Here is a 12,397-nt window from a genome sequence, read left to right on the forward strand (position 1 = left end):
AAATTCGCAGTTTGATACAAACTGGTCATAGTGGTGCAAAAGTAACAGAAATTCGTATAAAATACGGATAAATCGTAGTGGTTTGCATCTCTGCCCTTGGTGTCGGGGGACACTCAAGCACCCCCGCGTGTTGTCAGCGGAGAGGGTTCATGTCGATGTTCTCATCCATTCACCCCCCTCCGAAGGACAGCCTCTTGTTTACGCATGGCCGACACTCACTGCACTGGTCTCCCTCGTCTGACGCGTCGCCGCAGTCGTCGTGTCCGTCGCACCACCACGCGTCCGGCACGCACTGCTGCGTCTCGCACAGGATCTGGTTCGCCTCGCAGCCCGCGTACACGCGATCTGTGGAGAGAAGCGATGGATGGGTTAGTCATGGTTAACATAAGTCTCTAACACACTGCTGCGTGTCGCACAGGATCTGGTTTGCCTCGCAGCCCGCGTACACGCGATCTGTGGAGAGATAGCGATTTCGTGAGCTAACTATTGTCGCGTTTATTCACTATGTTTGTCGTTAGTCTCGTTTATTTACTATATGTGGTATTCCTCTTATTTACTTACTATATTTATTATTTCTCTCATTTACTCATTATGTTTTTTATCACTCTCATATATTTACTATATTCATTATTTCTCTTATGTTTATTATTACTTCTATTTACTTACTATAATTATTGTTACTTTTACATATTTACATTGTTTACATATTTACATATTTACATATTTGCCTTATTTACTACTCATTTCACTTTCCCACTCAATCGAGTAAATGGTCATCAAAAAATAAATTTTGAAATAAATTTGTTATCGAAATTTTAACACATTTAAAATTCACTTAAACAAATCAAATTTTAAATTTCAAAAATTTACTAAAAATTAAAAAAAAATTATATTTTAATTTTAAAAGCCTCAAGTGTAACCGACGAACCCAACCCGTACTCTAATCGCACAGCCAAGACATGCGAAAAGTACCGCGATGAGAAGATAGCTTCCTAGAATTTCAGATTTTGAACAAAAACCCACCTGGCATTCTCCAGTAAACAGTGCAGCATGATGCATCACCAACATTTCTGGGTGGAGGTGTCATCAATAATTCCGAGTGGTGGGGGAAATGAGGCTAACAGGGTCGACGAGGACGCGTGCACCTAACAGTAACACACGCTCGTACAGGTGAACTGTCCCCGTCCGTGTGCACCGGAATTCTCTCCAAATTTCTTCAGCTTTCCGGAATCTCTGATTTCGAATGAACCCACTGGGCATTCCCTCCCAGCCAGCCAGCATGCATCACCATAAATTCTAAGTGGGGGGAGGTGCGCGTGTGTGTGTGGTGTGTGTGTTGGGTTACAGGGTCAACAAGGACACGTGCACCCACACTAGTCCAGGTGTACTGCGTCCGTTCGTCTGCACCGGCCGCAGCGGACGCGCTAGGACACGTGCACCGCAGTGATTAATGAGGACGCGTGCACCCACGCCAGGACAACGACAATGACAACGACACAGGTCCTTTGCGCGTGCGGTCGGTGTGTTTGCACCCTCTGCCTCCCCCTCCCCACCCAAGGTCCCTCTCCCTCCCAGGATGTAGAAAGTCATTACAATGGAGGGAGAGGGGGTCAAACTGTGTACCAAGGTATGTTTGCACCCACTGCTCCTCCTCCCCATGTGTTCTCATGAATGCAACTCCCGAAACGATCTGCATGTGGCACAAACAGAGGCCGGGAGTGCTATGGCAACGATTGTGACTCGAGCGAGCGAGCGGACAGAGAGACGGGGATGCGTGCACCGAGCGATCCACGTCACTAACAACAGCTCTAGGACGACGAAGAGGACAGATGCACTTGACACAGGATGCAGGTCGTAGAGGGGGAGACAGATGACAAAGAGAGGGGGAGGGAAAGGGGGAGAGGGAAGGAAAGGGAGGAGGGGGAGGCGAGGGCCGGGGCAGTGCACACCGTCGACAAGATGACAATGAAACGAAGTCGCGGTGTGCGAGGATGCGTGCACAGAGTGATCCACCACACTAACAACAGTTCTAGGTCGAGCAGTAGAAAGAGACAGGTGCACTTGACTCAGTATCTAGTCGTGGAGAGGGGGAGTAGAGCGGAGGGACCGGAATCTAAACCAGGGCAAGCGCACCGGGTTACTATTTCGGGCCACTATTACTATTCAACGAGTTCTGTCGCGTGCCAGTACCAACCGTGTCCGCGTACGAAATGCGGTCAATTCGTGTCCTGAGATGACCTTGAGAAATCGATTACACATTCCGCACTTTGCGTATCGTAAAAGCAACCAGAGTGCAAGGTTAGCAGTGAACGCTCCTAATTTAAGAACTAACTGCTGGGAGAGATATTAGAAAAACTACATGACGGTCGGTGGTCCCGCAGCACAATAAGGCAAGTGTAAAAGGGTGCAATCCCTAAAATGGCTGGGTGGGTGACTCACTACAATAGAGAGAAAAAATTCACAAATGCAGGAAAAGGAGTCACCACAATGGAAGAGAAAGGAGTCACCAAACAATGGAAGAGAAATAGTCACCACAGTGAGAGAGAAAGAGTCACCACAATGGAAGAGAAAGAGTCACCACAATGGAAGAGAAAGAGTCACCACAATGGAAGAGAAAGAGTCACCACAATGGAAGAGAAAGAGTCACCACATGGAAGAAGAAATAGTCACCACAAGTGGAAGAGAAAGAGTCACCAGAATGAAGAGAAAGATCACCACAATGAAGGAAAAGAGTCACACACAATGGAAGAGATAGAGTCACCAACAATGGAAGAGAAATAGTCACCACAATAGAAGAGAGAAATAGTCACCACAATAGAAGAGAATAAGTCACCACATGGAAGAGAAATAGTCACCACAATGGAGAGAAATAGTCACCACAATGAAGAGATAGAGTCACCACAATGGAAGAGAAACAGTCACCACAATGAAGAGAAAGAGGTCACCACAATGGAAGAGAAAGAGCCACTACATAGAGGCAGGATGAATCACTACAATAAAGAGGGAGTCACTACAACGAGGACAATTCACTACAATATACTACGACTACATGATATTGAAGGGAAACTAAAACACTATCATAGAACCCAACAACATTGGCAGCAAGAGCTGCAGGAGGATGTGCAGTGTGTAGGTATAGTAGCTTCACCCCCCCACACAGCATACCACTGCAGTGGGGGGGGGGTGAAGACTCACTACACTACCAGTAGGAGAAACTAACAACAGAGGGAATTGCCGGACGCGTAGTCAGGGAAAAAATGACTTTTGTTTTCACGGGAGCTCTTATTCAAAAGTCTGTGGGAAAAATAGCTCTCAGGCAAAAATTTTACACAAGCTATTTGGAGCCTCACGGCAGCGATTTCGGAGGTTTGAAGAGCGAATCGCTCATCGCTCCCGTGTATTTTTTACCCTGTGTAACAGTTGGCATGGTTGGAGAGACTAACAACAGAGGGAATTGCCGGCAGCACACCTGACGCCTAGTCAGAAAAAAAATTACTTTTTCCCCACAGGAGCTCTTTCTCAGTAAAATATTTTACGCAAGCTATTTTGAGCCTGACGGCAGCGATTTCGGAGGTTTGAAGAGCTCATCCCTTATCGCTTCCCTTGTATTTTTCACCCCGGCATAGGTATAGTAGGTTCGCCCCCAGCAGCAGCAGCAGCAGCAGCTCACCACAGTCCTGCTCTTCGTCGGACCGGTCGTTGCAGTTGTACTCCCCGTCACAGACCTGCTCCAGCGGAACGCAGTGAGACGGCTTGTCCGGGTCCCCACCGCAGCGAAACTCCGTCGCGTTGTCACACTCCTGCCCAAGAAGTATGCGTATATATATATATATATATATATCTTTACACACAAACACACACGCACGCACGCACACACAAGAAGTGTACATATATATATATATATATGCTCTTTAAGACACACCGACAACACGCTCACATGCAAAGCAGAAGACGTACCAGCACGCTAATGAGAAGGTGTTTATTTCATGATAAATCGTAGAATAATTAAGGAAAACCTTCCTTCATTAATTAAAGAGATATTCTTCGAAATATTATAATCATGATCATTGTCATGTAATAGCACCTTAACGAGTAAATTTAATTAAAGATAATATCATACGAACACGGACTATCTAATAACATCAGAAGTTAATGAGACAAGGGAGTTTGACTCATATTTGGTACTGATTTCACTACATTTTTGTTGTATGAGTTCGATGTGAATAACAATACAAATGTATACAAACATAAGCTTCTTTTGTTCACTGGTCCTTATTCTATCTTCCGGTAGTATTAGAAAACCGCGTAGCTTCCTTCGTTTTGACATAAATCATACTTTTGCACGACATGGTTTTCACGTTATTTACTGTCATGTGGCTTTGCCAAACCGCAAATTCTCATGCACAGCAACTCGGAGGCGCGGCAGGGAATTTACGCCGTATAGTCTAGCCGAGTGCAGAAAATGCGCTTAGAAATTAAGTTTCGTTGTGCCCATGCTGGGTTTAAAAATTAAAACTATTTTACATTTAAACTATAGTTAGAATGCCTTGTTTTTATGGTTGAATCCAGCAGTTTTTTTTTAAATAAACGCTGCGCTGGTAAAATATCTGAACTACTTCACCCGCGGAGAAATGACGTGTATGAATCTTAGCGAGTAAATTGACGCTCCAGCTGATTGTAGCTTTTTGCACGTGTTTTGCATAGCAACCGTTACTGTGCAATTGCAGGCAAACGCATGTGTTTACACCTTACTTATCATCACCAATAGTATGTGATAAAGGCGAGAGTTAACGTCGTCATCACCCGGCTTTGTTAGCCGAACAAAAACTTCTTCGCGAGATAACGTCCGGGAGACACGATCTCTGCCGTGCCTCCTTCGAGTTGCTGTGCATGAGAATTTGCGTCTTGGCCTCGCCACACGACAGTAAATAACGTGAAAACCATGTCGTGCAAAAGTACGATTTATGTCAAAACGAAGGAAGCTACAGGTTAATACTACCAGAAGATAAGGACCAGTAAACAAAAAAAAGCTCTTGTTTGTATACATTTGTATTTTTATTCAAATCGAACTCGTATGACAAAAATGTAGTGAAATCAGTACCAAATCCGTGTCAAACTCCTTTGTCTCATTAACTCCTGATAACATGTATAACCGTTATTCTGTATAGGCCGTTATCTGTGAAAAACATAAATGACCATCTATCGAAAAATATCGTGACATTTACACGGCACCACACTTTTATTTTACACTTATTTATTTTAGTCTCAAAAGTTTGGCAATATGGCAGTCACAACTCTTTACGATGTTTCGCCGATTCATGAACAGGGATCCCCCTTGTTCAAAATTTCCAAATTTTGTTGTACGAAATATTCAACGTAGCACTGACCTGTAGGCACATGACCTCGTCACTGGCGTCGCCACAGTCGTTGACGTTGTTGCAGACGTTGTAGATGGGAATGCAGTGACCGTTGCGGCACGCAAAGTGCATCGGGCCGCACGTGCCCTGCTCTGTAACAGCCGAACACCACCAGGGGGCATTGTCATAGGGCTTTCGATCTTAATCTACCAGGGAGATTTATCAGAGAGGACTTTTAATCTTAACCCATAAGGTGGCCGTTGTCGGAAACGGTTTAATATTAACATTAGTCATAACACTTTCCGTTCAAGTTCAACGTTGAAGCAAAGCATTTGCGCTTCGGAAAGTTACTAGAATAAAAAAATCCAAGCAATCTTTGTCCCAATGTTACATGACAAGAACACTTGCCTCCTAATATATATATATAATATATATATACACACATATATATATATTTTTTTTTTATATGTACACATATTTATCATTATTTTTGTTTATCACCAACAGGGGGAGCCACGTACCGCAGTTCTCCTCGTCTGACACGTCGTCTGCACCGCAGTCTGGCTCCCGGTCGCATCGCCACGAGCTCGGTATGCAACGGCCGCTCTCCGTACACAGGAAGTGACTCGGGCTGCACGTCGTATCTGTGCGACGGAGCGGCGAGCAAAGAGTTAAACGCGTCTGCAAGAGGGGAGCCACGCGCCGCCACGGGAACTGATCGCGAGTTTGCGATTACTGCCAAGCAACTTGATCGCCAGTACGACAGGAAAGTATTCAAAACGTGCGGTGAAGTTTAGGAGACGTTGCAGTGCCATTAACGAGCAGAAAATGAGATGTCGCGCGACCGTGCAGACAAATTACGACTAATTACCAAGTAACAAATTAATTAACAAGTAATGGCTAACTAAACAACAACAATAATAAAGGCATGCATGCACGTGCAAGCACAAAATTATTTTTCGAGAAGATTGAGTATGATATATCATAATATATATATATATCAATATAATATCATAATTATTATATATACTCATATCATAAGAAATTGAAAGTAGAATCTTTGCAGTAATAACAGAGCCATGTTGCGAAATCATGCAGAACAAAGCAGTAACATTGCAGACCCGTAGGAGGTGGGGGGTAGGTTCAGGCAGGTTTAAACAGGAACAACACCACTCTTCTTCTTTTTACAATTTTCCCCCGCGGCAAAACACATCGCGCGTTTACATTTGTCACACTTTCAGGCAGTGCTGTCCTCGTACGAAAACAGACAGACCCAGGGTAAAAAATACACGGGAGCGATGACCGATTTGCTCTTCAAACCTCCGAAATCGCTCTTGTGAGGCTCAGAATAGCTCCCGTAAAAATTTTGACAAGAGCTATTTTTCCCACAGACTTGAAAAAAAGCTCCTGTGAAAAAAAAGTAATTTTTCCCCTGGACAGACCCCTTACCAGAAGACCCAGCGGGTACCCCTTACAGGCCTCACTGAGATCACCCAGCTACGGGCCTGCTAGCAAGATTCTACTTCTAAACCGATGTAAGCGGGGCTCGGCGAAACCAACGTCGTAAGCTAGTGTACTATAAGCTTTCCTTGCAGCACTCGCACACGTCATCACTTATAGCAGGGTGCGAAATTAACGTCGTTGTTTTTTGAAACTTCATTGATTTTTTTATTGATTTTTTCATTTAACTTTAGATTTTTTTCTTGAAATTTGATTTGATTTTTTTTTATTTGATTTTGAAATTTTGAAATATCTCCAGGGTGCGAAATTAACGGGAGTCCGGAGTAAAATACTCCCCGATTTACTGTTGGACTCCCCGATTTGATTATGCAGGAGTCCGTGTGAAAATTCTGCTATACTATTAAACTAGTTAGTTTCAGAGCACGGCCTCGCAGAATTACCATATTTTTTCAGCAAATGTCCAAAGAAAATTCGGCAGACGTGCAACTGCATGAATCTTAAAAATAAGCAGATGCGTTATTGTTAATATCTTTAGTTTTGAACTTCACACTGCGGACTCCCTCATTTTGCCGCGGACTCCCTCTTTTTGAGAGGAGTCCCTTGGAGTCCCAAGGGAGTCGCTTGGACTCCCTTGTTCAAAAGTTAATTTCTACCCCTGCTTATAGTGTGTGACAAACCGAACTGACAAGCAGCGAGTGAGAGATTCCGGAGCCCGTTGTCAGAAACAAAATAACCAGTCACAAGTCTTAACACTAGTCTTAACATTGATTTTTTTTTCGCTGATTGAACCTCTGTAAGCTGCTGAGAAACTGACTTCGAAAACTATGCGAACTTCACCACGTTTCAGTTTCAGTACTACAAACAGTCTGTAGAGAAGTAGTTAACAGCTTGTAAACAGTCTAAGAGATAAAGTTAACATTGAAACCATTAACCATGAAAATTCAATTATGTAAACTTCACCGCGTTTCTGTAAACGGTCTACGAGAAAAAAGTCCATGTTAAAACTAACGTTAAGACTAATTTTGTTTCGGACAACGGGTCCCTGCGCGCTACTCAACAACTCTGATATGATCTTATTCGTCTCAATGACCATACTGCAGCTAAAACCCTGCAAAACTCCTCTTAACTTCTGCCGTACATCCATCTCGCGGTGTACCGAGGAAAGGGAAGAGGAAAGGCTTTCATAGGGAGGCGGGCATAAGCTAAGCAAAGTCACACGTCTTACCAACCACAGCACAGCTTACCGGATGAAAGAACATCTGAAATGACAGCGGTTACGTTCGAGCTAAGGGTTAATCGACAACAGGAAATAAAAAATGCAGAGCATCGCAAACATGTGATAATTGTAAAATGGCGATCATTTCATAATTACTACGTGTTCGTGATGAGTAATTAACAAGTGATAAGTGATTAATTATTAAACATAATAGTTTGAACTGTGGTAGAAAATGGATGGAAAATGTGATGAGTACACGACATTTTCTAAACCGTAAGTGCAAACTAATTGCTGATACATCTCATACATCCATGCAAATGCAAACGTAGAAATGTGTCCCAAATTAACACACGATAACAAAAAACAAAAAACAAAATACACGTAATAAATAATCCACTCTACGTACAAATGTGAACACTTGTTACCCATACGTATTAATAGAGCCACCTGTCTTCAAAGACCATTTATATTTCCACCCTTCCCCAGTATAAAATTCATAATCCCAATTACTAAAAAACTTTTATAAGAGTAAAAACTGTTTGATTTTAAAGTCAACCTGCTGGTCTTCAGAGGCAGGTTCTGCTAATAGATTAATTAGACATTAAAATAGACAGCATTACGAATAGAGTCATCCAGCTAATAAAATAGCCGGCATTCTATCAGTAGTATTAAACGTAAGAACAGTACACGATGCATAGACACATCAGTGCCACCATGAACTAAATCTATACTAGATACGTACGGATGTAGTGTAGATATGTTCATGGTGCCACTAATAAACATACACGAGGTAACAAGATTGTTAAAATTATCTACAAAAAGAACGTGAGGAGGAAATAGTGACTGGGATAATTGCTCTTCATTCTGGAGGAGGGAAGAAGAGGAGGAGAAGGGAGTAGCAGGTGAGAGAGAGCAGCGGTGGAGGAGGAACAAGAAAAGGAGAAGGAAGAGAATACAGGGCGAGGAGGAAAGAGAAGAAGAGGAGGATGAGGATAAGAGTAAGGAGGAAGAAGAGCATAAGGGTGAGGAGCAGGAGGGAGGTGGAGGAGCAGGAGGAAGGAGGAGGAGGAGGAAGATGAAAAGAATGAGGATGCGGAGGAGGAGGAAGGAGGAGGAGACTCACTGCTGCACAGCTGTGGATCCTCATCTTCTCCGTGTTTACAGTCTTCGTCTCCATCGCAGCGCCAGTGTAGCGGGATGCAGCGGTTGTCATTACACTTGAAGTGCTCCAGCGTGCACTTATGATCGACTGCAATCACACAAACGCACCTTATATGATACTATTATCGTTAATATTATTGTTATTTTTATGTTTTGTTATTTTATTATTTTATTAAATTTTTATTATAATTTTAATTTAAATTAATAACATTATTTTATTTTGTTATTTTTATTATGATTACACATTTATGTGACTCCTGTTATTATTATTGATACATTCGTTATTACTATGTTATTACACTACAGTGTGGTCGTACAGAGTGCTCAAGCGTTCACTTGTGGTTGACTGTAGTGGCGTGAACGTAATAACTGTTATCATTATTTTTATTATTATTACTAGGTTATTATTGCTCGGTGTGGTCAAGTGTTCCAGCGTAGAACTATGGTCGACTAGACTACAGTCGCACGAGCGCACATTATTATTATTATTATTATTATTATTGCTGCTGCTGTTGCCGCTGCTGCTGCTAATGCTGCTGCTACTGCTAATGCTACTGCTACTACTACTGCTATGCTAGTGGCTACTGCTTTCTAGTACGGCAATCAGACGGGAAAAGAGACAGTAGGAAGAAAGGAAAGGTAATATTATTCATGCACTACACATTACTACGATTATTTTCACAGAATACTTATTAAAAAAAAAGATTTCCCACACAACCTCCGACGACCCATCGCTGCGAGCGCACGGCGACACCGTCTCAAATCTTCGCGTTAACGCGCGCCGCTCGCCGGTGGCGCCACCTACCGCACGGCCGCCGGCGGTCGTGTCCTCGTCGGAGTTGTCGCCGCAGTCGTTGTCGCCGTCGCAGACGTAGCGCGCGGGGATGCAGTAGTGACTCTTCTTGCACTCGTACTCGCTCTCCTCGCATCGCGACGACGCCGTGGGCGCGGCTTAGCCGTGTCCACTGCAACGATCCGCGGTATAACGTGTACTGCGCGTGCATAGCGTGCGTGCGTGTGTGTGTGTGTATATATATATATATGTGCGTATGTACGGCGTAATAACAGATGAAGTGGTTACAGGTGCATGAATAGTACTTTAGTATTTATAGTTAAAATGACGCACCGTACAAAAACATATACGTGTATATATATATATATATATAATATATATACATATATATACATATATATATATATATAGAATGTAACCTAAGCAAAATATTTATAGTATTTATAAATTGTATAATATACACATATAACATGTAAGTACAAACATGCACATTTCCATTGAAACAATGCATGTTAACACGCGCACAAACACCTAATACGTGTAAAATACATGTAATATAACGTTAATAGATGTTGCACCGAGTCCCGTTCTCACCTGTGCATGTCTTGCCATCTGTGTTCAGCACGGCGTTATCAGGACAGGAACACGTCGTGCCATCCGGCGTCGCCAGACACAAGTACTCACATCCACCGTACTTGTCACCACACGCGTTGCTACCTGAAAACACGATGAACCCCGCACACGATGCAAACGTCGCCGTCGTGGGTTTTTTCAAGACAGTATCCAAATTTCCAAATTTTAAAATCCCAAAAAAAAATCAAATCAAATTTCAAAAAAAAATATAATAAATTACATGAAAAAAATAAAAATCCAAAAAAAATTCCTGTTTCAAATATATTCGCTGTTCTTTTCTTTAGTGATTAGCTATAGTTATCAATTATATATTACGTATTATTAATTATTTTTTATTATTAGAGAACAAATGCTCCAAAGCAAATGTAATTCCATTTCAGACAAGACAGACATGTACTCAATTTCAAGGATAGGATTTTGAGGGATCGTAAACACGTATCTCATACAGCGGTGCCCTCTACCTACACTCCCCGGCCTCCCGGCGCTGCCAGGCTGGGTCGTACAGACGCGTATGCTCGCATACAGCATGCGCCCTCTAACCTACACTCACCGACACTGCCAGCTTGGTCGTAGATGCGTATCTCATACAGCGGCGCCCTCTACCTAACCACCGGCTGCACTGGGGTCGTACACGCGATCTCATAGAGCGCCCTCGTAAACCTACACTCACCGGCTGCAGCTTGGGTCGTAGATGCGTAATCTCATAGGAGCGGCCCTATCTACCGCTACAACCACCGACCTTCAGCGTGGGGTCGTACACAGCCGGTATTCATAGAGCGCCCTCTACCTACACTCACCGGCCTGCAGCTTGGGGTCGTAGACGCGTATCTCATAGAGCGCCCTCTACCTACACTCACCGGCCTGCAGCTTGGGGTCGTACAACCCGTATCTCGATACAGCGCGCCCTCTACCGTACACTCACCGGCCCGTGCAGCTTGGGTCGTAGATGCGTACTCAATACAGCGCGCGCGCCCTCTACCGGACGTACACTCACCGGCCTGCAGCTTGGGGTCGTAGATGCGTATCTCATAGAGCGCCCTCTACCTACACTCACCGGCCTGCAGCTTGGGGTCGTAGATGCGTATCTCATACAGCATGGGGCTTTCCTCCCGGAACACGTCCACGGATCCGTTGAGCAGGTTAAGTCGCATGATCTTGCCGTCGCGGAACTCCGTCCACAGGATGAACGTGTCGAAGACGGCGAGGCCGTACGGATGCTGCAGTGCGGCGCCCGAGTAGACGACCTGCGATAACGAAGCCATCGTTAACAACGACGATGAGGTAGTGTGTACGTGCGTGGTTGCGTGTGCGTGCGTGCGTGCGTGCGTGCGTGCGTGAGTGCGTGTAAAGACAGCGAGGCCGTATGGATGCTGCAGGGCTGCGCCCGAATAGACGACCTGCGATAACGAAGCTAACGATGCGGTCATGTGTGCGTGTGCGTGCGCGTTAAGATGGCGAAATCGTACGGATGCTGCAGGGCCGCGCCGGAATAGACGACCTGCGATAACGAAGCAATCGTTAACGATGAGGTCATGTGTGTATGTGCGTGCATGCGTGCGTGTGTGCGTGCGTGTGTGCATGTGTGTGTGTGTGCGTGCGTGCATGTGTGCGTTCGCGTGTGAAGATCATTTCATGTCGTATCTTCTATCAATGTCAGCATACATTTTCATTTACACCTAATTACGCATAATCAATGCACGTACCTACAGTATCTACTTATCACATTACCCACTCACTAGTAGAACCTAATTAGTTAACACTTAATAGTTGAAAGTC

General features: G+C 44.0%; 1 protein-coding gene across 1 annotated transcript in view; it reads right to left on the reverse strand.

Annotated features, from left to right (window-relative positions):
* The window catches only part of LOC106819046 (low-density lipoprotein receptor-related protein 1-like), a gene marked incomplete at its 3' end in the record, with an annotated part of 34,907 nt that overhangs the window by 4,648 nt on the left and 17,862 nt on the right, over positions 1–12,397 (reverse strand). The window contains 11 exon segments of the mRNA XM_014823706.1: positions 220–345; positions 3,671–3,800; positions 5,388–5,509; positions 5,879–6,001; positions 8,044–8,077; positions 9,158–9,283; positions 10,001–10,080; positions 10,083–10,160; positions 10,583–10,705; positions 11,676–11,865; positions 12,088–12,119. Coding sequence (XP_014679192.1) covers positions 220–345; positions 3,671–3,800; positions 5,388–5,509; positions 5,879–6,001; positions 8,044–8,077; positions 9,158–9,283; positions 10,001–10,080; positions 10,083–10,160; positions 10,583–10,705; positions 11,676–11,865; positions 12,088–12,119 — 1,164 coding nt within the window.

This window comes from Priapulus caudatus, unplaced genomic scaffold, assembly GCF_000485595.1.
Source record: "Priapulus caudatus unplaced genomic scaffold, Priapulus_caudatus-5.0.1 Scaffold2778, whole genome shotgun sequence".
Classification (NCBI taxonomy): Eukaryota; Metazoa; Priapulida; class Priapulimorpha; order Priapulimorphida; family Priapulidae; genus Priapulus; species Priapulus caudatus.